At 33.9% G+C, this 21637-nt stretch overlaps 10 protein-coding genes across 10 annotated transcripts; 5 read left to right on the plus strand and 5 right to left on the minus strand.

Annotated features, from left to right (window-relative positions):
• Positions 1-500: 500 nt before the first annotated feature.
• On the minus strand, positions 501-6881 carry ELE39_003225 (sacsin like HSP90 chaperone domain; the record flags this gene model as incomplete). The annotated part of the gene is made up of 1 exon (XM_067346567.1): positions 501-6881. The coding sequence occupies one exon, from the start codon at positions 6879-6881 to the stop codon at positions 501-503; it is 6381 nt and encodes a 2126-aa protein (XP_067199805.1).
• A 624-nt stretch (positions 6882-7505) lies between these two features.
• Positions 7506-8936, minus strand: ELE39_003226 (DNA polymerase delta2; the record flags this gene model as incomplete). Its single annotated transcript, XM_067346568.1, has 1 exon — positions 7506-8936. One exon carries the CDS (start codon positions 8934-8936, stop codon positions 7506-7508), a length of 1431 nt encoding a protein of 476 aa, XP_067199806.1.
• Positions 8937-9557: 621 nt separating this feature from the next.
• Positions 9558-10654, plus strand: ELE39_003227 (DNA replication complex GINS sld5; the record flags this gene model as incomplete). Its single annotated transcript, XM_067346569.1, has 3 exons — positions 9558-9597; positions 9731-9864; positions 9968-10654. 3 exons carry the CDS (start codon positions 9558-9560, stop codon positions 10652-10654), a joined length of 861 nt encoding a protein of 286 aa, XP_067199807.1.
• Positions 10655-11072: 418 nt separating this feature from the next.
• ELE39_003228 (RAB acceptor) lies at positions 11073-11753 on the plus strand (the record flags this gene model as incomplete). Its single annotated transcript, XM_067346570.1, has 1 exon — positions 11073-11753. The coding sequence occupies one exon, from the start codon at positions 11073-11075 to the stop codon at positions 11751-11753; it is 681 nt and encodes a 226-aa protein (XP_067199808.1).
• A 142-nt stretch (positions 11754-11895) lies between these two features.
• ELE39_003229 (uncharacterized protein) lies at positions 11896-12537 on the minus strand (the record flags this gene model as incomplete). The annotated part of the gene is made up of 1 exon (XM_067346571.1): positions 11896-12537. One exon carries the CDS (start codon positions 12535-12537, stop codon positions 11896-11898), a length of 642 nt encoding a protein of 213 aa, XP_067199809.1.
• A 551-nt stretch (positions 12538-13088) lies between these two features.
• Positions 13089-14291, plus strand: ELE39_003230 (kinase domain-containing; the record flags this gene model as incomplete). The annotated part of the gene is made up of 1 exon (XM_067346572.1): positions 13089-14291. The coding sequence occupies one exon, from the start codon at positions 13089-13091 to the stop codon at positions 14289-14291; it is 1203 nt and encodes a 400-aa protein (XP_067199810.1).
• Positions 14292-14734: 443 nt separating this feature from the next.
• Positions 14735-16216, minus strand: ELE39_003231 (vacuolar ATP synthase subunit B; the record flags this gene model as incomplete). Its single annotated transcript, XM_067346573.1, has 1 exon — positions 14735-16216. The coding sequence occupies one exon, from the start codon at positions 16214-16216 to the stop codon at positions 14735-14737; it is 1482 nt and encodes a 493-aa protein (XP_067199811.1).
• Positions 16217-16980: 764 nt separating this feature from the next.
• On the plus strand, positions 16981-18435 carry ELE39_003232 (uncharacterized protein; the record flags this gene model as incomplete). The annotated part of the gene is made up of 1 exon (XM_067346574.1): positions 16981-18435. One exon carries the CDS (start codon positions 16981-16983, stop codon positions 18433-18435), a length of 1455 nt encoding a protein of 484 aa, XP_067199812.1.
• A 990-nt stretch (positions 18436-19425) lies between these two features.
• Positions 19426-19755, plus strand: ELE39_003234 (13 KDA deflagellation-inducible; the record flags this gene model as incomplete). The annotated part of the gene is made up of 1 exon (XM_067346576.1): positions 19426-19755. One exon carries the CDS (start codon positions 19426-19428, stop codon positions 19753-19755), a length of 330 nt encoding a protein of 109 aa, XP_067199814.1.
• A 370-nt stretch (positions 19756-20125) lies between these two features.
• ELE39_003235 (NAD dependent dehydrogenase of bacterial origin) lies at positions 20126-21535 on the minus strand (the record flags this gene model as incomplete). The annotated part of the gene is made up of 1 exon (XM_067346577.1): positions 20126-21535. One exon carries the CDS (start codon positions 21533-21535, stop codon positions 20126-20128), a length of 1410 nt encoding a protein of 469 aa, XP_067199815.1.
• Positions 21536-21637: the final 102 nt, after the last annotated feature.

A 21637-nucleotide genomic window follows, 5' to 3' on the forward strand; every position in this document is an offset into this window, starting at 1 on the left:
GATTAAACTTTGAAATGATTAGTACCTTATAGACTAAATTTACCTTATTAACAATATTACCTAGAATTTTTTCATAGGCCAGTCCTGAATCACCCAATTCATTTGCTCTTTTTTGCTGTCTTTTCTCAGAAATGTATTATTCCTGAAAACTCCCGTATTTCTTCTAAAACTTTTATAATCTCTCTCAATATAAACTCAATATCTATTTTTTAAAAAATTGAATTCTCAAGATTTCCAAAATATCAATTCCTTCAATTTCCCTAAATTATTTTTACTAAAATTATGCCAAATCAATTATAGCCAAGCCAAAATAATTCCTAGCTCTACTCTCCTCCCTCCTTATACCTCAGTATCTGCCCTCTTATTTATATAAAAAACTATATATGTGATGTTTAACCTCCAAATCTCAATTCCATTCAAATTTATTGATTTATACGTTTTTTTTATTGCCCGTTTTTTATATTATTTTAATATGCTCACTCTGTGTGGAACTTTCCCGCCTAAGCGGGAAAATGGGTATCAATTTTATACATATTTTCCAATACACCTGAAGTAATTGAATTTAAATCACAGAAATCACCAAAATTTGCTTGAAACACTCCATTAACTAACATACACCTTTCTTGAATAAACTTTTCAACATTATCAATTAAGGTCCATTGTGACTCACTTGAGCCTGCATCCTTAATTAGTAATAGTTTGAATTTGTCCCCGACCTTTTTAGCAGATAAAAGCTCATTTCCTGAAATATTGAACTGCCAAATTGGTAGCTTAGTGGTTTTTACTTCTATTAGAGCCAATACTTGCTGTTTTTGATTCTGTGGAAGTAAAAAATCTTCTCCAGAATAGTACTCTCTTAATAGAATAAAGTCGCAAGGAAAAAAACTCTCATTAAGAGAATTTAGCCAAATCAATTTAATAGTTGTTGTATCTGACTCTTTAAAGCACTTGACCTTGCATTTTATAAACGAGTTCTTTTGTTGGTCTTGTAATGTACTATTATCCTCAATTTTCATATCCTCAATTCCTGTCCAATCCTTAAAGTCTTCTAAATCTATTACTTCGCTCTGAATATAATTACTTACAAACTTTCGAGATAAGTAGTCTTCAATTAAACTATGGTCAACGGACTTCAAACTCAGCTTACGTGATATTGCATTTGGTATTATGGCTTCAAATGAAACTTTCTCACCCCAAAACCCTACCATTTTTGTGATTTCTTCTATAGTTAGCCTATCATCCGTTGTATTTCCCAAAGAAAGAGGATTTCTTCTTATATATTCCTTAATAACTGAGTCCAAATTACTCTCTGATTCATCTGAATTTTTGCTCATTTCTCTGTAATCTCGAGTATTATCACTTTTAACTTTATTACCTAAATAATCAACATCAACTTTATTATTGACTCTTTTAATTGACAATTCACTCAACAAATCATTTTTTTCAATATATAATGATTTATCGCCAATATCTGTGCCTTTTCCTAACAAGCATTCGCTTCTGGAACACTTTTTCAGCAGCTCAAAACCTTCTTTAACCACACTCTCCATTGTGAAACACTCTCCTTTGCCGCTTAGATCATCCGAAACTGGAACATGCTTTGAAAGCAGTAAAAGTCTTTGTGAACTAGAAAGAATCAAAAGCTCATACAAGTCAATATTGATTATACTATTTAAACCCGTCAAACCCTTTAATGGATCTAATAACAAAGCATATAAATCTTTAAGCTGGTTAGTTTTGTCCACACTTTTATTCACAAACAATATAGAAGCTGAATTTTTATTGGGGACCTGTCTATATAATACGCCAATCTTCTTTCTACTGGTTTTTGGTAAATTTTGATTGTTAATATTAAGAACAAATTTGAGCTCAATATCGTCAACCTCAACTTCATAAGTATTTACAAATGAAATAAGCCAATTAGCTATAGTGTAAGCTATTCCTTCACTCATATTTGAAAATCTCTCGGAGACTGAAAGTGGTTCGAATTCATAAGAATTTGAAATCTGATCAAAAATCTCACTCTCCGATACGCAAAATTCACAATCAGTAACTGAATGGTTTGAATTTTTGCTTGATAAACGTTGCTCACCGTCAGAAGTCTTCTTCTCTTCTAGTATCCTCATGATTGACAAATAAATATCCAAGGATTTGTGCTTAAATAAAAGTATTAAGATTCCCCAAAACTCTAAAGTTAACCACATTTTATTTATTCCTTTATTTGCAAATCTTAAATGATCTCTTAAATTGCGGCTACAGTTGACCTTGTAAGTTATTCTGTAACATTCTGAGAGTGTTTTTAGTTTTAAAATATCTTTATAGAAAAACTGAGAACTCGGAGACGACGAAATTGCTAGTGGAATCTGAAAACTATCACATCTTAAGCTTCCAATCGGCAAATTTTCTACACAGCAATATTCACGTTTCATAAACTTGTACATTCCCTTAATTGGTATCTTCGCACTTTTCAGAAACTCAATCCACCATGAATTCTTTTTAGATTGGCCCATCTTCTGAAAAACTGCCAAAAATTTATTAATTGATATATTAATGAAAGATTCAAATTTAATTTTTCCCTCTTTAGACTCATCTTTAAGTAAATTTGGGCATTCCCTTAGCCACAAATAAGCATAATGATGATGTATTGGTTGTTCAGAAACTAAAGATAAGAAAAACGGCCTCAAACTGTTGATTTTACTTTTATTAATAAACTTACTCAAGACTATAAATGTTCCATGAAAGAAGTCATAAGGGTCTGACCAAACCATATTATTATAATCAATAGGTACCCAATTATACAAGGTACTCTTCATTAAAGGAATATAAAGCAAACTTTCTTTGTAAAATACCTTCTTAATATCCATTGAAATGTCAAAATCCGCTTGGTGACCCAAAATATGATAAATATCGGAGATAATTTCGATGTCAGAAGGGCTCTGAAGGTTTTGGTTCAGAGAATTATCATCCAAATTTGACCATTCATCCATTAAAGAGGGCCACCAATCTGAAACAAATAATTTCTCTTTAGTTATACCAAATCCAAAAACTGCCAATTCTATTATATGGTTCAAATCAGGCCCATACGAAGGCTTGAACTTGACTTGTCTGCTTTTCTGGGCCTTTTCCTTGTCTCTAAAACTCATCACCCTCTTATAATCTCGCAAAATTCTAATTAAAGATATGGAAGAAATCTGAGTTGTGACACCAACTTCTTCCAACGTCTCTGATATTAACTTTGACTCATTTCCAATATCCTCCTCTGTTCTATTTAATGCATAGTGAGCAGAACAAGTTTCATTGTTTTCACGTGATTTTGGATTCTTATACCCATTCCTTAAAGTCACTGGTAACAAATTCAATACAATTTGAGAGATATGCTTAATAATTCCGTCCAAGTTCTTATTAATCTTAGGAATAAACAGGTCACTTGGCCTGCTTAACAGTAAATCTTCACTAAAATCCGCCATATCGCAATCTTCTATTTGTTCTTTATTTATCTGACTCATGTAATAACTAAAGTATTTATCATTATACAATGAGACAGGTATCCATGGGTAACTTGATAATATTTCATTCAAAAAAGACGAGCTATATGAACGTCTTGAGTACTCATTAGCTATTTGGATGACTGCTCCAGCTCTCATTACATAAATTAAATGTTTGCAATAGAAACAGTGTGATGAACTAATTGGATAAGTATTTCTATCAACCATCCAACTAAGTGGAGATGCGTCCGTTTTTGGAGGCAATCTGTCAAAGTTACATCCCACATACCACTGTTCAAGCAAATTAATGAACTTATTTGTAAATATCCTGAATGCCAAACCTTTATCGTTTTCACTTAAATTGCTCGGGTCATGAACAATGTAATCAGAAGAGATTTCCACAAAGTGAAACCTGTCAGAGACCTTTGGAAATACCCATTCAACCAAGGGAGGCCATAAAGGAGGAACAATTGTCAAACCCTTGTATTCAAATGATTCGTATGAATTGTTTATTAAAGTTTTGTCTTTTAAATTATTTCTACTACTGTTTAATGTTTTAAACTGATCAACATTCGAATATTGCTTTGAACCAAATTTATTAGATCTTTCCCAGCTTGAATGAAGCAGCATCAAAGATGTCAATGACTTGCTTACCTGAGACATTCTTAGAGCTACAGAAGTAGGATACACCATTACCTCGACTTCCTTTTGCTCATTTTTGCACCTAGTACACTTGAAACCGGGTGCGATCATATTAGAACACCTAGCAAGTTTGTTTTTGTTTAAAAGCTCCTCTTCGCTTGCATAGCTTTTTGGAAGATCCTTATTGTATAGCAAAGCCTTTAAAAATGAAGGGGAATAGGTCTGAACTACTATAGGAAGCTTAATTAGAAACCGATTGTCATTCTCCACAATACTCGCCTCTTCTATCGCCAGAGGAGTAATCTTGAGCAGTAGCTTTTGTATATCACTATTAATTGCATTCTCCCATCCTTTCTCCAACAATGCATCGACATTTTCAGCAATTAATTTGAAAAAAATAGATGGAGTTATCTTCTCAATCTTGCAAGCTTTGACAAGCAAGCTCCTTATTCTGGTTGGAGCCATCCTATAGACTCTATCATCAAAAAATTCAAACGGGCATACTTTACCTATTATCTCTGAATACTTTTGCAAGCCATGTTCTTGAAAATAACTATCAAACGATTCATCTGAAATGTAAACCCTCACCATGCTCGACTTTTCCATCGAAATCCTGTCATTCTTCCTAGTAGGTATAATTGGCAAACTTAAAAGTCTTTCAAATCCTTCCAAATTTTCTACATCTCCTAATTTCTGAGGAAATAAATAACTATATAATATTAATAATTCCTCATCAGAAATACTCTCCAAAAATTCCAAAGGCTCCAATTTTGAAAAAATCTCCAATATATCCAAATTCTTCACACTATATGATGATATTATCTGTGCTACCAATACTTGCAACATTTGCAACGGCCTCAAGCAAAGAAAATGCATGCAAATGTTCCCGCCTGTTATTATGGGGTGCAATACCGGTCTCATGTGGACATTTAGCATGTAGAGGAAATTCCAATGCAAATTGCAAAAAACACAAAAACCTTCATGGGAAGTATTGTTTTTTGAGCAAAGGTCATTGAATTGAATATTTGTAGATACTTTATCAAGATCACAAAACGATCCATCGATTTTCATAAACACTGGTTTCTTACCCAACTCATCAATACAGACTGAAGATAATGTATAACAGCTTTGGCTTTGAGTCTGATCATCTAGTTTTGGTGGGAGCCAGCTCAGTTTAACAAGCTCTGAGGTCCTTAAAATGAATGGTTGCAAGCCACTATCAAAGTTTGATCCTTGCATTGTTTGTAACGGTAAAGACTTGGAAGTGAGTAAATCGCTCATAAATACGGAATATCTTTGGTTAATTAAGTAAGATTTTGTTGAGGACGACAATGTCGGATTAATCATGCTAGCAACAAAGTGTGGGATTTGTTTCTTAAAAATTACGTCCAAAATTGCAGAATTCCAGATATTATCAGCCATAATATCCTCTCTATTTGCTGTTAAAATCAAGTCCTGAATGTTAACATGAAACGGAAGATAGATTCTATTGCTCAAAGGGAATGTGCAAAACAACTTTCCCGCTACTCTTTTGTGCTTTCCAAAAGTTGAAGATCCCAACGAGAATGACGATGAGCTTATTACTGGCTCACCTTTATCTACTTCAAGCCTCAAATTTGAATGAAATAGAGGAAGAGCAATTGACCATACAGTTGAAGACCTCGTAGCTCTATCTCTGAGAGTGGAGCTCTCAAGCTTTTGATCCTTTAAAATGGGTATTTCCCAGTCTACAATGAGGTATTTAGAAGAAATTAAGCTCTCCCTTAATAGCTTTCCTTTATTCAAGTCTAAATCATCGTCATCAAATTGGGTTATCTCAATTTTTGCAAATCTGAAACTTTTAATTGAAGAAAGAATGTCAACTTTGAACTCATCCAGATTGAAAACTTCCCCCAGACTTTGAGAAATATCAGGGACTGAAACCAAATCATTTAAAGTTAATCTCCTTCTTAAAAGAGGATAAACTGTATTCTTTTCAAGAGAACAAAAATCTGAGTCTTTTCTGGGCTCTACATCTACCACTATCGATTTAATATTCCTCAAAAAGAGAAGAATGTCATGCACAAAGGTGTCATGGATTGCAGATAAAATTGATGAGAATTTTTGTTTCATGTTCTTCTCAAATGGAAGATAATGCAATGTTCCTAGGTTACTTGATCCTTGGTTAAACTTATCAACAAATTCAGATCTTGTGTCGTCAATCCTCCAAGGAGACCCATATAAACTAATATTTGAATGAATTGCCCTAACTAATTCTGGAAAATCTGATTCTTCTATCCATTTTGGAACAATATAACTCAATTCAATTTCTTCATCCGGTTTGCTTGAAAATTTAATAGAGTACCCACCACTAAATATACATGGATTATCAGTTATCTTAAATACTGACCTATATCCAATGCCTTTTTCTCCAGTAAAATACCTTGATTGTGAATTCTTTTTTGATGAATTACCAATATCACATACGGACTCTATATTTTCACGTGTCATTCCTTCTTCATTAATATGAAATACTAGGCAGTCCCATCTTAACAATATATAAACCTGAGGGATACTCTCACCTATTTTATTCATATTAAAGTTTGAATCATCTGCATTCTGAAGAAGCTCCAGCAATACACGTCCAAAAGATGAATAAAGCTCATTTGACAATATTCCTATTGACCTATCTTGTCTGTCTCTTTGAGATTTATTTGACACGAATAGACTCTGTCTTATCTCTTGAATATGTTTCTTTCTTTGTTCATTTTGCATCTTATTTGGCTCCCATTATATTTTTGTAACTCCCCCAATATTTGTAAATTTAATTTCAAAGCCTTCAATTTTATAGCCTATTTCTTAAAGTTACTATTATATTACTGAAATATCACTATTTTATCTTATTTCCTTTTTGAGACTAAACTTATCTAATTTCAAGAAAAATAATTATTACCACGTAAAATAATTATAAGCCAAATTTAATGAGAATTTATTAAATAAAATATATTTATATAAATATATTTCCCTCCAAAATGAAATACAACCAATATATTTAATTCCTCCAGATTTTTATACATTAACCTAATTGACTAAATACTATATAAATCTTACTCTTCTAATTCATACTACCTCTATTTTTTATTAAATATCATCTTTCAACCTCTTGATGCAATTTGCACTGTAACTGTACAAACCAGATTTAATCATTCTTATTCTAGATAAAACACAAAGATTAGAGGTTCTATTCCCAAAGGGGGGGACTTTTTTAAACAAAAACCTTTTCTAAAAAGGGTGATATACATGCATGTAATTTTTCAGTGGAAAATGAGGATTAATGAAATGTAGAAATAAAATTTTGGAGAGAAATGAAAATTATATATGAATTAGAATTGACTTGAATTATAATGATGGACTTGATTTGAAAGAGATCGTTTTGAATTCAAATGAATTAATATCCAAAAGCACCAAGGTAGGGGTTTTGGAGAATTCAGGAATAGTGAAGCATACTGGTCCATTGTTAGGAAATTTGTATGATCCAAATTCTGATTGATTTGCTGCAAAAATGACTTGTGGAAAGGATTCGTCGGTATAATCTAAAGCAAAAGGATCACGATCGAAGAATGGGTAAGAAGGTACCACATCAGGACATGTCGGAGCAATATTTCTAGATTCAACACAAAACTTGAGAGAATCAATAGGCTTTGAGTATGAAGAAAATAGAGAAATTTTTGAAATACACTGTCCAGAAACACCAGTAATTCTTATATTGTTTATAGAGAACAAACAAGGATTTGTGAAAGTGCTAAACGACTGATAGCTTCTTGAATTCTTGAATATATAAGGCTGAAAAGGAGGCTGAGGCAATGAGACTGGAACAGGATCATCCTCTCCAGGCATAATGGCAAGAGAGATTGAGGAAGCCAACTGAGAAATGAAGGAATCAATCATACAAAGTCTGCTTGAAAGCAATTCATTATCTACAACTAACTTGGTTCCAGTGCCAGTACTAGTCTCTTTTGCAGTATCTAGAAGTTGGACAGTGTTTCCTGCTATAATTAAATAAGCAATTTGGGAGGATAAAAGCCTGTGTTCGCCACTATATGAAGAAACTCCCAGAATGAAATCACGAAATAACTGCAAAGATAATGAATTTTCAATGTCTGATCCTATATTCAAACCGGAAACAAAGCCCAAATATGTAGGTTGAGAAGGCCTCCCTAGGGTACATTCTTTTTTAATGATCTCTTCAGGAGGAGAGGCAAAGGTCAAGTCTGAGACTAGAAAATTGCCCCCTGAATTTTGTACTCCTTTTACTGCTACTAAGGTACCAGAAATTAAATTATCTACCGAAAACACTCCTTCTTTTATAATCAACGGAATCCTTGACGAGCTATCCTCTATATAAAGTTTGTCATCATCACTAGTATAATTGCTTAATTGACTGATCTTTGTAGATTCCTCAATATCTTGAAGATATTCATCCAAAATTGTGGGTCTATTCTTCATTTCCTTAGTCACCAAACCCATAATAATGCACTCAGATTCCATTTTCATATCCTTTAGCTCATCCAAAATGGGTACTGACTTACTCCCTTGATCACCCAGTCCTACAATTTCCTCCTCACTCTTTACCTTGTTTCCTAAAAGATGACACCTCCACTTTTTCTGCACTGCTTTCAACAAAAATGGGCGTAAACTCATGAACCTAGAAAAGCAAAAGTGGCAGTATTGGTATGGAAAGCTGTAATCCCTTAATCTAAATCGTTCACACTCATTCTTAACATTCACTTTTGCCCGTGCCAGGCTCTTTACCTCCTTTTCTAACTCCATCTGGAAACACCTAAAATTTCTATACTATTTAAAAATGCTTCACACAACCTCTAATCTCTCTGCTTAATCTATTTTCCTTCCTCCTTTATTGATTCCCCTTTATTTTAAACTATTCTTAATTGCTTAATTAAAAACAAATGGGCGGGAACACATTTACTTCAGTTACCACTACTGGTATGAGTGTGTTGGCGCCAAAACTTGTATTCATAAAAATCATAATATTAATAAATAATAATTTTTGGCAACAGAAATGAATTTGTCGCGATAACCTACAAAAAGCTTATAATAATTTGAACTGCTTTTGCTTTTTAGGGAATTTAACTATCGTTTTCACTGTGGAAATTGGAATTAGAAAAGTTGAGAAAATACTGTAAAATAGGCCAACTTTGTACCTTATATAACAAAATTCTATTCTCCACTTATAATTTTCCCTTTTTCTTTTTCTTGTCTGCTGTAACACTCATTTTTGTTTTGTTGTGGGCGGTTTCCCGCCAAAACTATTTTTATATAAAGAAATAATTAGTATTAGGAATTTGATTCAAGTATAAAAAGCAGGAAAAACGAGAAAAGTCTAGAGTAACAGGTTTGAGGTTTGATAATACTTACTAGATACTGAACCTAATGGACTACATTGAGGAGGGCAATCTTTCAGTAGAAAAAGGTAAGTTAAAGGCGTGGTTGGCATACCGGTACCTAAGCATATGTGAGGTAATGTGTGTGTTGGCTCCTGCTAACTCCAGAGCAAATAACTAACTTATTCTCTTTTCCTTATTCTTTTTGAACCTCTAACTTAGAAAATTTGCGAGTTAATTTGATTGATGGGAATGACCTGGAATATATTGATAATATATACAGTTCAAAGAACTTTGGTTTATCAGACGATTCTCACATTAAAAATCTGAAAAAATCTCAAGAGAATTTGCTTACGGTAAGTTTTGTTATTTAGAACAATACTTCCAAAAACGCCAACAACCACTCATTAACCTAACTATAAATATTACCTACATCCAAACCTTAAATAAAATAACAAGTCATGGATTAATGAGCTAGTATCCCCAGAGCTATTGACATATTGTGAGTCATCAATACAAACTCTCAGCTACTCTATTTTTAAGGAAAAGGAGAAACAACGAATTATGGAAGGTGATAGAGGGATCCTAGGCATTGAAGATAAAATTGAGCAGGATCTAATCAACCTCCATATCAATAGATCAACCAACATGCTCAAAATGTACCTGAAACAGAGAATAATGAAGATTTCAGAATTCCCTGATTTCTCTATTGCTAATTCAAGAACCAAGAGTGGCCCCGACTCCGAATCCAATATCAGCCACGAAGAAGCTGCTTTTGCATTAAAACTCTCCAAGCTTCAATGGAAGTATCTCGATGAAACCATTTCCAAGATGAAAAATACTTTGGCAACTGACTCCTCTGTCCCAATTCCGGCGCCATCATTGCACAGATCCGTCCGCTTTAAATGCACAGACTCAATTGGAAGAGTTCAACTCCAATCACTTGCGACTCACGAAAACACATCTTTTACCCAATTTGAAGATCAAAGTCACTTTTCACAAAATGACTCAGAGGGAGTTATCAATATTGAAAAAGGAAAGATATATACATGTAAATACGAAGATGTCAGGACTCTCTTGGACCAAAATACCATTCAACTTTGGCCATGGCCTCCCATTACTAGCAATAAAAACAACTCCTGTTAGTCCTAAACCCCCAAAGAGCTCAAAAAAGAGCCCATATAGTTGCCTTAATTCTTAATATTTACCATTTCATTTTCCTAATCACTTTCCCGCCAATTATACGATCTGCCATCGCCACCTTCACTTTGCATGCGCCTTTTGTCATTTTGGGTGGCGCTGTGTGGGGACGCGCCGGGCTTTGAGTAAGCAATGCAATATGTAACTAAAGTGCGTTGATAAAGGCAAAAAATCGAAATTATTTGTGTTAAACAGAGAGAATTCGTAATTAAGAATTTCTTTGCATACGCAACTATATACATTTTACGTTCTTATTTTGTACAATAAAAAAGAAGCGCAGAGTCTTTCCTGTTTTAGGAAGAAAACAGCTGTCTAAAGGTTATTGAGGTCACGAGAGATAATTGAATCTGAATATTGGGAGAATATGTACAGAGAACAGTCATCAACAGTTCTGGACTCTCCTGTGAATGGAGTTGGTACTGGGCTTGGAGGTTCTGGTTCGTCCTCTATGAGTTCAAATTTTACTAGAATGGACAGCATTAATCGGTCAGGAAGCAAAACAGGAACAATTGCCACAAAGTCCTCAGAGTATGGTCCGACAGTACAGCAGATCTTGGAAACTTATGAGAGTCTTAGATTGAAAGTTCAGGGAATTGCCAGAAGGAAATTAAGATCCTGGGAAGGAGACTTCTTTTGTCTCTCATCTTTCCAAAAAGTATCACAGCCAAAGGACATCACAGATAGACTGGAAAGGAATCTTCGATACTTCTTACTTAACTATATTGTGATAATACTGGGTATGACCATGCTTTCTCTGATTCTGAATCCCATCTCTCTAATCATCATTATAATTTCAACCTTTTCTTCAGCTTTTGTAGCATCTAGGCCAACAGATACGGTAGTATTACCAGGGGACAACGTAATTAGCAAGAAAGTGGCTCTGTATGTGATTGCAGGAGCATCCACTGTTGTCATTCTGGTGTTTTCAGGAGCCCTATTGTTTACATCCTTGGCCGTTTCACTCATCCTTGTATGTATCCACGCAACCATACATATTGGAAAGTCCAATTATGACCAGATTGCAAACTTGGAGAGTGAAGTATGATACCTAGAGGGAAAATAAAATGAAAGTAGATTGGCTATGAATATTAGAAACTAGAAAGATTTGCCAAGTTTTAGTACTTATTAGATTAAATTATATATATCATCTAAATATAGTCTTTACTCTTAATGGTACCTGCGTATAATTAGAGCTTCTCTTGAACTCTTTTAGAAACTATTCTAAGGTGGTTGTAGACTTTTCCAGGAGGGGTTCCTAGTATTAGGCTACATAGAGCATCTCTTGCCAACTTAATGTTATGAAAAGCTCCCATCAAATGGAGTTTCTGGCCAGCCAACACTATTCTAGTTCTAGTCGAATTCTCTATAGCATACTTGGTTTTACCGTCTTTACCAGAAATTCTGCCAATACAACGTGATAAATGTGCTCCATTCAATCTCTTTACATCCTTAATTTCAAAGCTTTCTATATAAAGATCATCCAATCTCAAAAGAGCAATGGCATCTTGAAGCTCAAACCCAAGTAGAAAAGCTTTAATAAAGTCAACTCCTTTTTGAAGAGACCCAATATCAGTACAATCTGGTCCATACTTGAGCTCTACGCACCTTCTCTTAATATTCATCCTCACATGTAATCCCATATGTTCTACTAAAGGAGTAACAATATTAATCCACTGGTTCTTTAAAGGAGTCATTCTATTCTCAGGAACCATTACTCTTCTAATTTCATTACTTCTGTTAACTTCTGTGCCAGTTAAAGGCTTAAATGGTCCTTCAGTTCGTCTCTCCTCCTCCACCATATCCATATCCATATTCTTTGCTTCACCCATCTGTAATCAACTTTAAGACTATGCTTTTCAATATATCTAATTCTTCTTTCCTTTAATAAAATCTACTCTGCACAAATCTTTATAATCTCCTCCCTACCTTAAAAATATTAATCAACTCTATATATACCGTCAAAATTAACCATTAAGGTACCCGCCTAAGTAGTGGCGCCTGATGGTTTTCATTTGGGTTTTTTTGGAGGGGAAAGTCATTTTTGGAAAAGAAAGAAGATGATGTGAATATACTTGAACAGAGAAAAAAGTGCTGAAATGGAGTGAGAGAACTTTAAGAAATATAAGTGTGGAAAGCAGGTTATACTCATGTGAGGTTGAATCTGTTACTTGGAATGTAATATTATAGAGTGAATAGTAGAGTGATTTGTATTAATTACATCATAACTTAAGATTTGTAAGGACGAGAACAAAATTTGAGGAAAGAAAAAATTAGCAAGAAATAGCATTCGGGGGATTTAATAGGAAATCCCTAAGCCCAAAAAGCAAATAATAAATTAAGTGCAACAGATATAGGTGCTAACTAGGGTTTTAATTCAAGAATGCTTACAAAAGGAGGAGATTACTCAGTGTATTCAGAAATAGATACACAGACTATTAAGAAATCGACAGGAGAAGACGAAAAATGTGAGGCAGTGAGAAAAAGTGTGAGAGAATATCTTGAAAATGAAAGCAAAATAAACTTTTACTTTTCAGAAAAGAAGAGTTATTTGATTAACAAAGAATTTGTAGATCTTCAGATCCAACTGAACTCACAACTTTGTCCAAAAATTAAGCTTTGGAAACGAATTGAAAACCCAAATTCCCAGGAATTTCCGGAATTAAACAGTAATCTGGCTCAACATCTCTTTGCAATTAAAATCTATTCAAAACCCCAGCTCATACGGAGAAACATTGTCTATTCTGCAGACGGGAAAATCAAGACTCAAATGCATCGCGTAATTAACGAGATTAAGATTTTACAATTTCTCGCAAAAACCAACCCTACCTGCTACTATATTGCTAAATTGCACAAGGTTCTTGAATCCTCTCCTTCCACCCTATCCTCTGGAAAATTGTATCTCATCTTCGACTTTTTTCCAAATGGACCCACAATGGCGCCCGACTCAGGTGTGCGTTGCGCGCGCACGGGCTGTGAATTTGAAAAGAATCTTTTGGTTTATACGCCGGGGCCTGCATTAGATAGGGCGGAGGAGAGTATAAGGAGAATGGCTTACTGTATTGGAGTAGCTCTCTCTAGGCTTCATGAGCTTGGGATTGCTCACAGAGATGTAAAACCAGACAACATCATGCTTACGCATACTGGAGATGCATTTTTAAATGACTTTAATTCGGCAGAATTTTTAAGTCAAGGTAAATACGTTCAGGGCACCGAAGGAACATATGCATTTTTCCCACCTGAGCACTGTAATATAAGCAACAACTTTGATAAGGTTGTTGGTGAAAAAGATGAATCCTTTGAAGTTAATGAACCGGAAGGTACCCAACCCACTCTTCAATTGGGATGTCCAGCCGATATGTGGGCTCTCGGAATCACAATTTGGTGCTGGTTTTATGGCAAATTACCTTTCCAAGGAAATAGCATTTTAGAGCTTTTTGGCAGCATTACAAAATGTAAGATTGAGTTTCCCAGACATCCCGCTTTATCGAAACAGTGCATGAATACGATTATGCATCTTTTAGACCCAAACCCAAATTCCCGTTGGACTGCCCGTCAGTTTCTTGAATCCGACTGGTTTTCTTAAACTAATTAAATCAATTTAATTTTTTTTTAATTACTATTACTGATAATGATTATTGAGATACTTTTCCGATAACTCTATTTTTCATTTTGAGCGCGCACATGCACGCCATTCATTTTGGAGTCTAAGTTTACAAATTTCGTTACTGTTCAATAGCACAAAATATGATTTAAATAAAATAATTAAAATACTTATTACTAATAATAATGATAATAATATTAATCAAGGTTACATATCTTTTTCTACTTTTATTAAAAAAAAATACATAGAGAAATATCATTGCGATGTTTATTTGTTAAATATTTTAAAGAAGATATATCAACCCCAGAGTCTATTATTGGTTTATATAATCTTTCAACGTATATTATCACCTTCCAATTGGTTTCATTACTTTCTTCCATTCTCCATTAGTTTTTTTCTTTTACTATTTTCTATGAAACTCTTTCTTATTTGGAATGTTGAATATAACTGTCTCTTGGATAATACTTTTGTAGTAAATCATGCTTAATCTTCTTAAGCATGTCCTCAGGGAATGTTCTAAGAAGCTCCCAAGCAAGGTCCAAGCTCTCAAAGATATCTCTCTTCTCATATGGGCCTTGAGAAAGAAATTTAGACTCAAATTTACTAGTGAACTCAAGATATAATAAATCATCAGATGAAAGAGCTTCTTCTCCTACAACTGCTACCATAGCTCTAGTATCCTGACCAATAGCATAATTGGCATAAAGTTGATCAGAAACTGATGGATGATCCTCTCTAGTTAAACCAGTACCAATACCAGACTTCATAAGACGGGATAATGATGGTAAAACATTAATTGGTGGATAAATCTGTCTATTATAAAGAGCCCTGTCAACAAAGATCTGCCCTTCTGTAATGTAACCAGTAAGATCTGGAATTGGATGGGTAATATCATCATTTGGCATTGTCAAAATTGGGAATTGAGTAATTGAACCATTTCTACCCTCAATTCTTCCAGCTCTCTCATAAATGGTTGAAAGATCTGTATACATATAACCAGGATAACCTCTTCTACCTGGAACCTCCTCTCTTGCTGCTGAGACCTCTCTAAGAGCATCTGCATAGGAGCTCATATCTGTCATAACAACAAATACATGCAAATCTTTCTCATAAGCCAAGTATTCTGCTGTTGTCAGAGCCAATCTTGGAGTTAAAATCCTTTCAATTGTTGGATCATTTGCCAAATTTAAAAAGAGACACACTCTCTCCATAGAACCATTTTCCTCAAAATCACGTCTAAAGAATCTTGCAGTCTCCATATTAACTCCCATAGCAGCAAATACTACAGCAAAGTTATCATCAGAATGATCCATAACATCTTTCCCAGATACTAGAGAAGCTTGACGACAAATCTGAGCACCAATATCATTATGTGGAAGTCCTGCAGCTGAGAATAATGGAATCTTTTGGCCTCTAACGACGGAATTCATTACATCAATTGCTGAAATTCCTGTCTGAATCATTTCTCTCGGATGAACTCTACAATATGGATTAATTGGACTACCATTGATATCAATATAATCCTCAGCAAAAATTGGAGGGCCATTATCAATTGGTTTGCCACTTCCATTAAATGTTCTACCTAACATATCCTCGGTTATAGGCATACACAATACATCTCCACTAAATTCAACTCTACATGATTGATTATCAATACCTGTAGTACCCTCAAATACTTGCACAACAGCTCTGCTTCCTTTAACTTCTAAAACTTGTCCCTCTCTAACTGAACCATCTCCTAAAGTAATTCTTACTATTTCATTGTATTTTGGAAACTTTACGTTATCTAAAATAACCAATGGACCTTGAACTCCTGAAACTGTTCTATACTCCATTCTAGGAGCAATATTATAGTTTCGTGTAACTGCTGCTACATTTGCCTCGCAAGCCTGGCTTGAAGTTACCATCTTTGTGTAATTACTATCACTGTGAAAAGGCTCTTAAAACTTCTTCAAGTGCTCTATTTATTATCCTAAATTTATAATTATTATATTTTTTTAGGACTCCAAATTTTTTTGTGGTATTTCCTTTTTTTCTTTTATTCAGAACAAAAAAAATTCTTAAACTTGTTCTTTAAATTAAATTGTTCCCACCAATATTAATATTCCCTCTTACCTTTTTTTCTTCTTTTAATAATCAATCAATAACTTTGAAATTAGAAATATATATATACTTTTATTTATTGAACTTTAATCAATTCCCCGGTAAAATGTACGCAATATTTTATTATCTCACATAATTTTTTTTATTAATTTTAGTTATGTTTAATAAAACTTATTTTTATTTAAATTTGCCTTGTTTAATTAATCTTTATTTCTCCTAATATTTTATATCCCATTTTTTATTTATAGCAATATTTTCAATTAGGCGCCATATGTCTCTAACAACCCGCATATTTGCCGCCATTTTTTAATATAATACCAAGACATATTCGGGCGGGTACTACACTAATCAATAAATATTTTTCTCATAGTAATTGGGGGAAAAAAAGGTGCTATAGAAAAGAGCACTAAGTGACGGAGTAAAGTATTCTTTTAAGGTTAAAAATTAATATTTCATATTAATTTTTATTCTTTTATCTTTGAAGAGGGAATATAATCACTTTCACTTTGACTATACATTGATTATCATAAACTTGTATTAAGGTGATTAACAATTATTGTATATTAAGATGCCACCCAAATCAAAAGGTCAGACTATCCAGCTTAGGGACTTACAAAGAATGGCATATGAGAATGGAGAAGTAATGGAAGGAATTCTGCCAACTCAAAGCCTTGGTCTTGAAAGAACCGACAGCTATAATAGCAGTAGAGGCGGTGGTAGTAGAATATCGAATAGATATGATAACGATGAAAAGATAACTCAAATGCTTGAAACTGACTGGAGAAAAGGTAGAGATGGAGGTGATCTTCAAAGAACAACTTCTAAATCTGGAAGAGATAGGTTTAACCGACCAGACATTGATGATGTAATTTGTAATACCAATTGGAGAGATGATGCAGGTAGATCCACAGAAAAGCCGAAACCCGAGTTAGATTTCAGAAGAGGCACATCTAGAAACTATGATAACTCTGCTGAACCCAGCTTAATTAACTTTAATTGGCGTGATAGCTCTAATTCTGCGCAAAGTGGTTTGGGATCGTCTTCAGGTTTTGGATCAAGATTTGGACGTGAAAACTCGGCTAAAGTACATGTTGACGATAGACCAGACTACTTGAAGAATAGATTCAAGAAGAAGACTGATTTGGAAAATACTATTCAAAGTAATGGTGACAATAATGTTGGTAATAACTCGAATGTGGATAATATTTCTCTGTCTCAAAAACTTAACATTTCAGATCCCAAACCAGCATCTAATAAGGCTAGTAACTCTTCATCCTTAAACGGTATTTTAAACTTGAATAGTAAAACCCATCAATCCAATAATACTCAAGTAGTTTCAAAGGTTGAGAAGAAACCAAAGCAAGTAAAGAAGGCTCAACATATTAAGGAAACCAAGAAGATCGACGATTCCGAAACTAATCTTGCGCTATGGGAAGTGTCCGATCCAAAAATTTTGGGCACATTTGAAAAAGAGTTATTTACATGCTTAACAGGAGAAACTCCAAAAGAAAACTCTTCTCCAGCTTCTTGCTTCGAACCTAACACATACTCACCTCCAAGTTCCAATAGAATAAATGGATTTATCTCAGACTTTGTAGAAAAATCTATTTCTCCTGAAGATTCACAGTCTCTTTCCATTATTGCAAAGCTCTCACATGTGTTTACATTATTCTCAAGTGCATTGCGGTGCATAGATGACGTTATTCTACTTTCTAAGAGTCTATCTCCAATATTCAATCATTTTATTAGCAAGAGTAAAGCAGGAGAAGCTACTGCAAAGCTTTACATCCTTATTGAGATTCAAAGAATGGCTTCTGCTATTGGAAACCCGAAAGTTGACAATGTTACCAGTATTCTTGAGTCTCTTTGGATCTCACTTTTAAAGTCTAAAATCGTGTCCAGAGATACCTTCAATCTTTGGCTAAGTAAGAATGACCTGCTAGGTGAAGACAGCAAACTCGGAAGAAAAAATGCTCTTTTTGAGGTAAGTTTACTTTTTTCGGAGTTGATTAACAATAGTTGATATGTGAACGAGGTTCACTGCGAGCCAATTCTTGAGATTATTTGTAATATCATGGCCAAAACATACTGTAATCTTGATTTCAAGTTAATAACTTCTATTGTAACTTGAATCTTTTACAAGGTGGTTTGGCCAAGAATCAATTTGAAAGAATTAGGTTATTTACAATCCATGGACCATAAGTCGTCACGTGATTTTAAACTAATCATAGATCGTAAATAGATCAATTGGTTCATATTCATTGTGATATTTGGTCACATTTCAAAATATTGTTTATAATAAAGGCCTTTCATACATATCGTTCCTATTACATATATCATTTCCAAACGCTATTGGGGATCACAAAATTCAATATTGATTATCTTTTATACTTTGTTTATATCAACTTCCATGTAATCAACAATCCATTGCAATTCATACTTTTATGTTCCTTTAGTTGACTGCGTTCTTTGATTGGCTTAATCATGACGAAGAGATTTTGTCAGAAGAGGAGAATGAAGATGATGAAGACTTTTAATTAACCAACAATATAACCCCATTCGTCTTTTACTTTCACTCTAATGCATTTAGTCCATATTTAGTAGCTTGATGTTTATATCTATAATTATACTCTGCATCTGTCACTGCTTCCATGTAGAATTACTTTTTATTTCCAACTTAGTGCCTTTTTTGCATTTTGTGTAATTTTGAGAAAAAAAAATTCAACATTAATGTGGACGCTGACGTAACTAATAAAAGAGAATTTCTATTATATATATATATTTATATAAATTGTGTGTATTTTGAGTATAAAATAAATAAATTCCAAAATTGAAAAACCAGAGTAAAATGCATACAACTTTGAATTTTTATATTCTCGAAGAGTACTAAAAGATTATTAAAACTGAGATTGTGTGATCATAAAATTACTCATAATAAGAATCAGGACTTAGTGAACTTTTCTTGAATATTTTGATAAACTTTATATAGAATTACTTTTTAAATCAATGAAAAATGGCAGATCCAAGTGCTATGCTTAATTATAATGCTGAACTGATGAAATGCTTGGAAGAACTGAAGGAAAAAAGGGACGAAGTCAACAGACAAATAAAGAGGGAAGAGGAGGATAAGGCGAAGATCCAACGTGAATTAGGAATTCTGAATGAACGTCTGAAAAGGGTTTCTGAAAGTCTTCAAAGAAAAACGATTGCAAGAGCTGAATATGATAAGACCATTCAAGAGATTGAAGGAGCATACACAAAAATCTTGGAATCTTCTCAAACTCTGTTGCATGTATTAAAGAGAGAATCTGTTAATCTATCCAATCCAAAGAAGAGGGTTTGATTGAAGCATAGAAGTAATAATATATGAAAGAATGCCAAAAAATGGCGTATATTCTTTAAGTTTTGCCTTGAAATTGCTTGTTAGAAAAAGAAAGCTAAATTTCTTGTAATGTTGTTTCTGCCCATAAAGGTTCAAGTATTACACTTTTGTGATGAGTTTATGATTAATTGAATTCTCTTCCGATGAATAGAAAGTAATTTAGCTGTTTACTCATAATTCAGTTATATATAAACAAAATGTTTTTCTGTACTAAAAAATATTCTGAGAGATTTAATAATTCAAGTAAATAGGTAGTTTAGTAGTTTTAAAGTAGCTGGAGTTGAGAATTTTAAACGTATTGAATGGAAAAGCTTATCAAAATCTTGAGCTCCTAACCCCATGTCTGCTTTAGAATAGTTGATAAATCCTCCTTTGCAACTGATACAGGATTTGTATGAATAGCCCCATCACTCAGAGCTCTAGAAACCATCCTATCCAAGTTGATGTTAAATGTGTTGGAATTCAAATTATCGATTACATTCTTTTTACTTAGAATTGGTATTGCTTTCAATGCACTTTCTTCTGAAACGTAGACTTGAGTTTCTTTATCAGACCTTGAGAACAACCCAGATGTGTGGTTGATCAATACCTGACTGTCCTTATATAAGTGGTCCGAAAAGACCGATAATTTGACACCAATTGGGTCAAACCAGCCTTTAGACTTGAATTCGTATAGAGAAGAATGAATAGAACTGAGAGAATCTGGAAGTAAAAGAGTCTTTCTTATTTGTCCAACTCTATTCAAAAGTGCCTGAATTTTGATAGAATCTGAATCCTGTGAGTTACTGATTCCGAGATCAACAGAAAGATTTGCAATCAAAGATTTCACCCTCTGACTTCTGTTTATATTAAAGTTGAGCACTTGAGTAATCACAATACTGTCAATAAGTCCATGAGGAAGTGTAAATACTTCTGAAATACTTCTGGATAAGATTGAACCAAGACCTACATCAGTTGCGGAAATTGCAACTCCTGATATTGAAGCAGCTTTATGAATATCTTGCAATAAACTGATATCCTTCTCAATAACAGCTTTAGTCAAATTATTAAACAAAATTCTTAATGACTGAATTGCCATACATGATGAATAATGGTTCGAGGAATTACTAATGTAAGACTCCAAACCATGAAGGAGAGCTCTCATACCTGTAATAGAAGCCACAAACATCGGAATTGTTAATATGAAGCTTGAGTCCACTACTGATATATCAGGCAAAAACGCCACACCTGAAACTATCATTTGCCTCCCGTCATCATTCCTTAAAACTGCTGTGGATGTCACTTCAGAACCAGAACCACATGTTGTTGGGATGCAGACCAACTTCTTTATTAAACTCCCCCTTCTATGTATCATTGCCTTCTTTAAACTTTTTTCCTCATCATTGTTGTTGGTCCCCATTGCAAGTGAACGCAAAGTTGTGCTCGGATCTTCATATAAAACTCTTAGCACCTTTGCTATATCCATACAATGTCCTCCACCCATGCCTATTATACAGTCAGGCTTATAAGACTTCATCTGCCAAAGAATTGTGCTTAATGCGCTTGCATCTGACTCACATAGCTCGGAAATCTCTATTTGTATCCCACCCTTCTTCATCAGCGACTCAACTCTCATTACCTGGCACTTTACTGCCGAAGAAAATACCAATATGGCTCGCCCCACATTTGAATCCAATAAATCTGAGATTATATCTCTAAAAGAGTCCATATTATAATATATTATTGGTGTAAGAATCAACATCTTCTATCTTAACAACTATATTTATCAATATTTACCAGATTTTTTAAAAAATGCAACTCAGCTCTTAAAACTATTTTAAATTACTATTTTGCAAAACAAATT

This window comes from Cryptosporidium sp. chipmunk genotype I (assembly GCF_004936735.1).
Source record: "Cryptosporidium sp. chipmunk genotype I strain 37763 chromosome Unknown contig_5, whole genome shotgun sequence".
NCBI lineage: Eukaryota > Apicomplexa > Conoidasida > Eucoccidiorida > Cryptosporidiidae > Cryptosporidium > Cryptosporidium sp. chipmunk genotype I.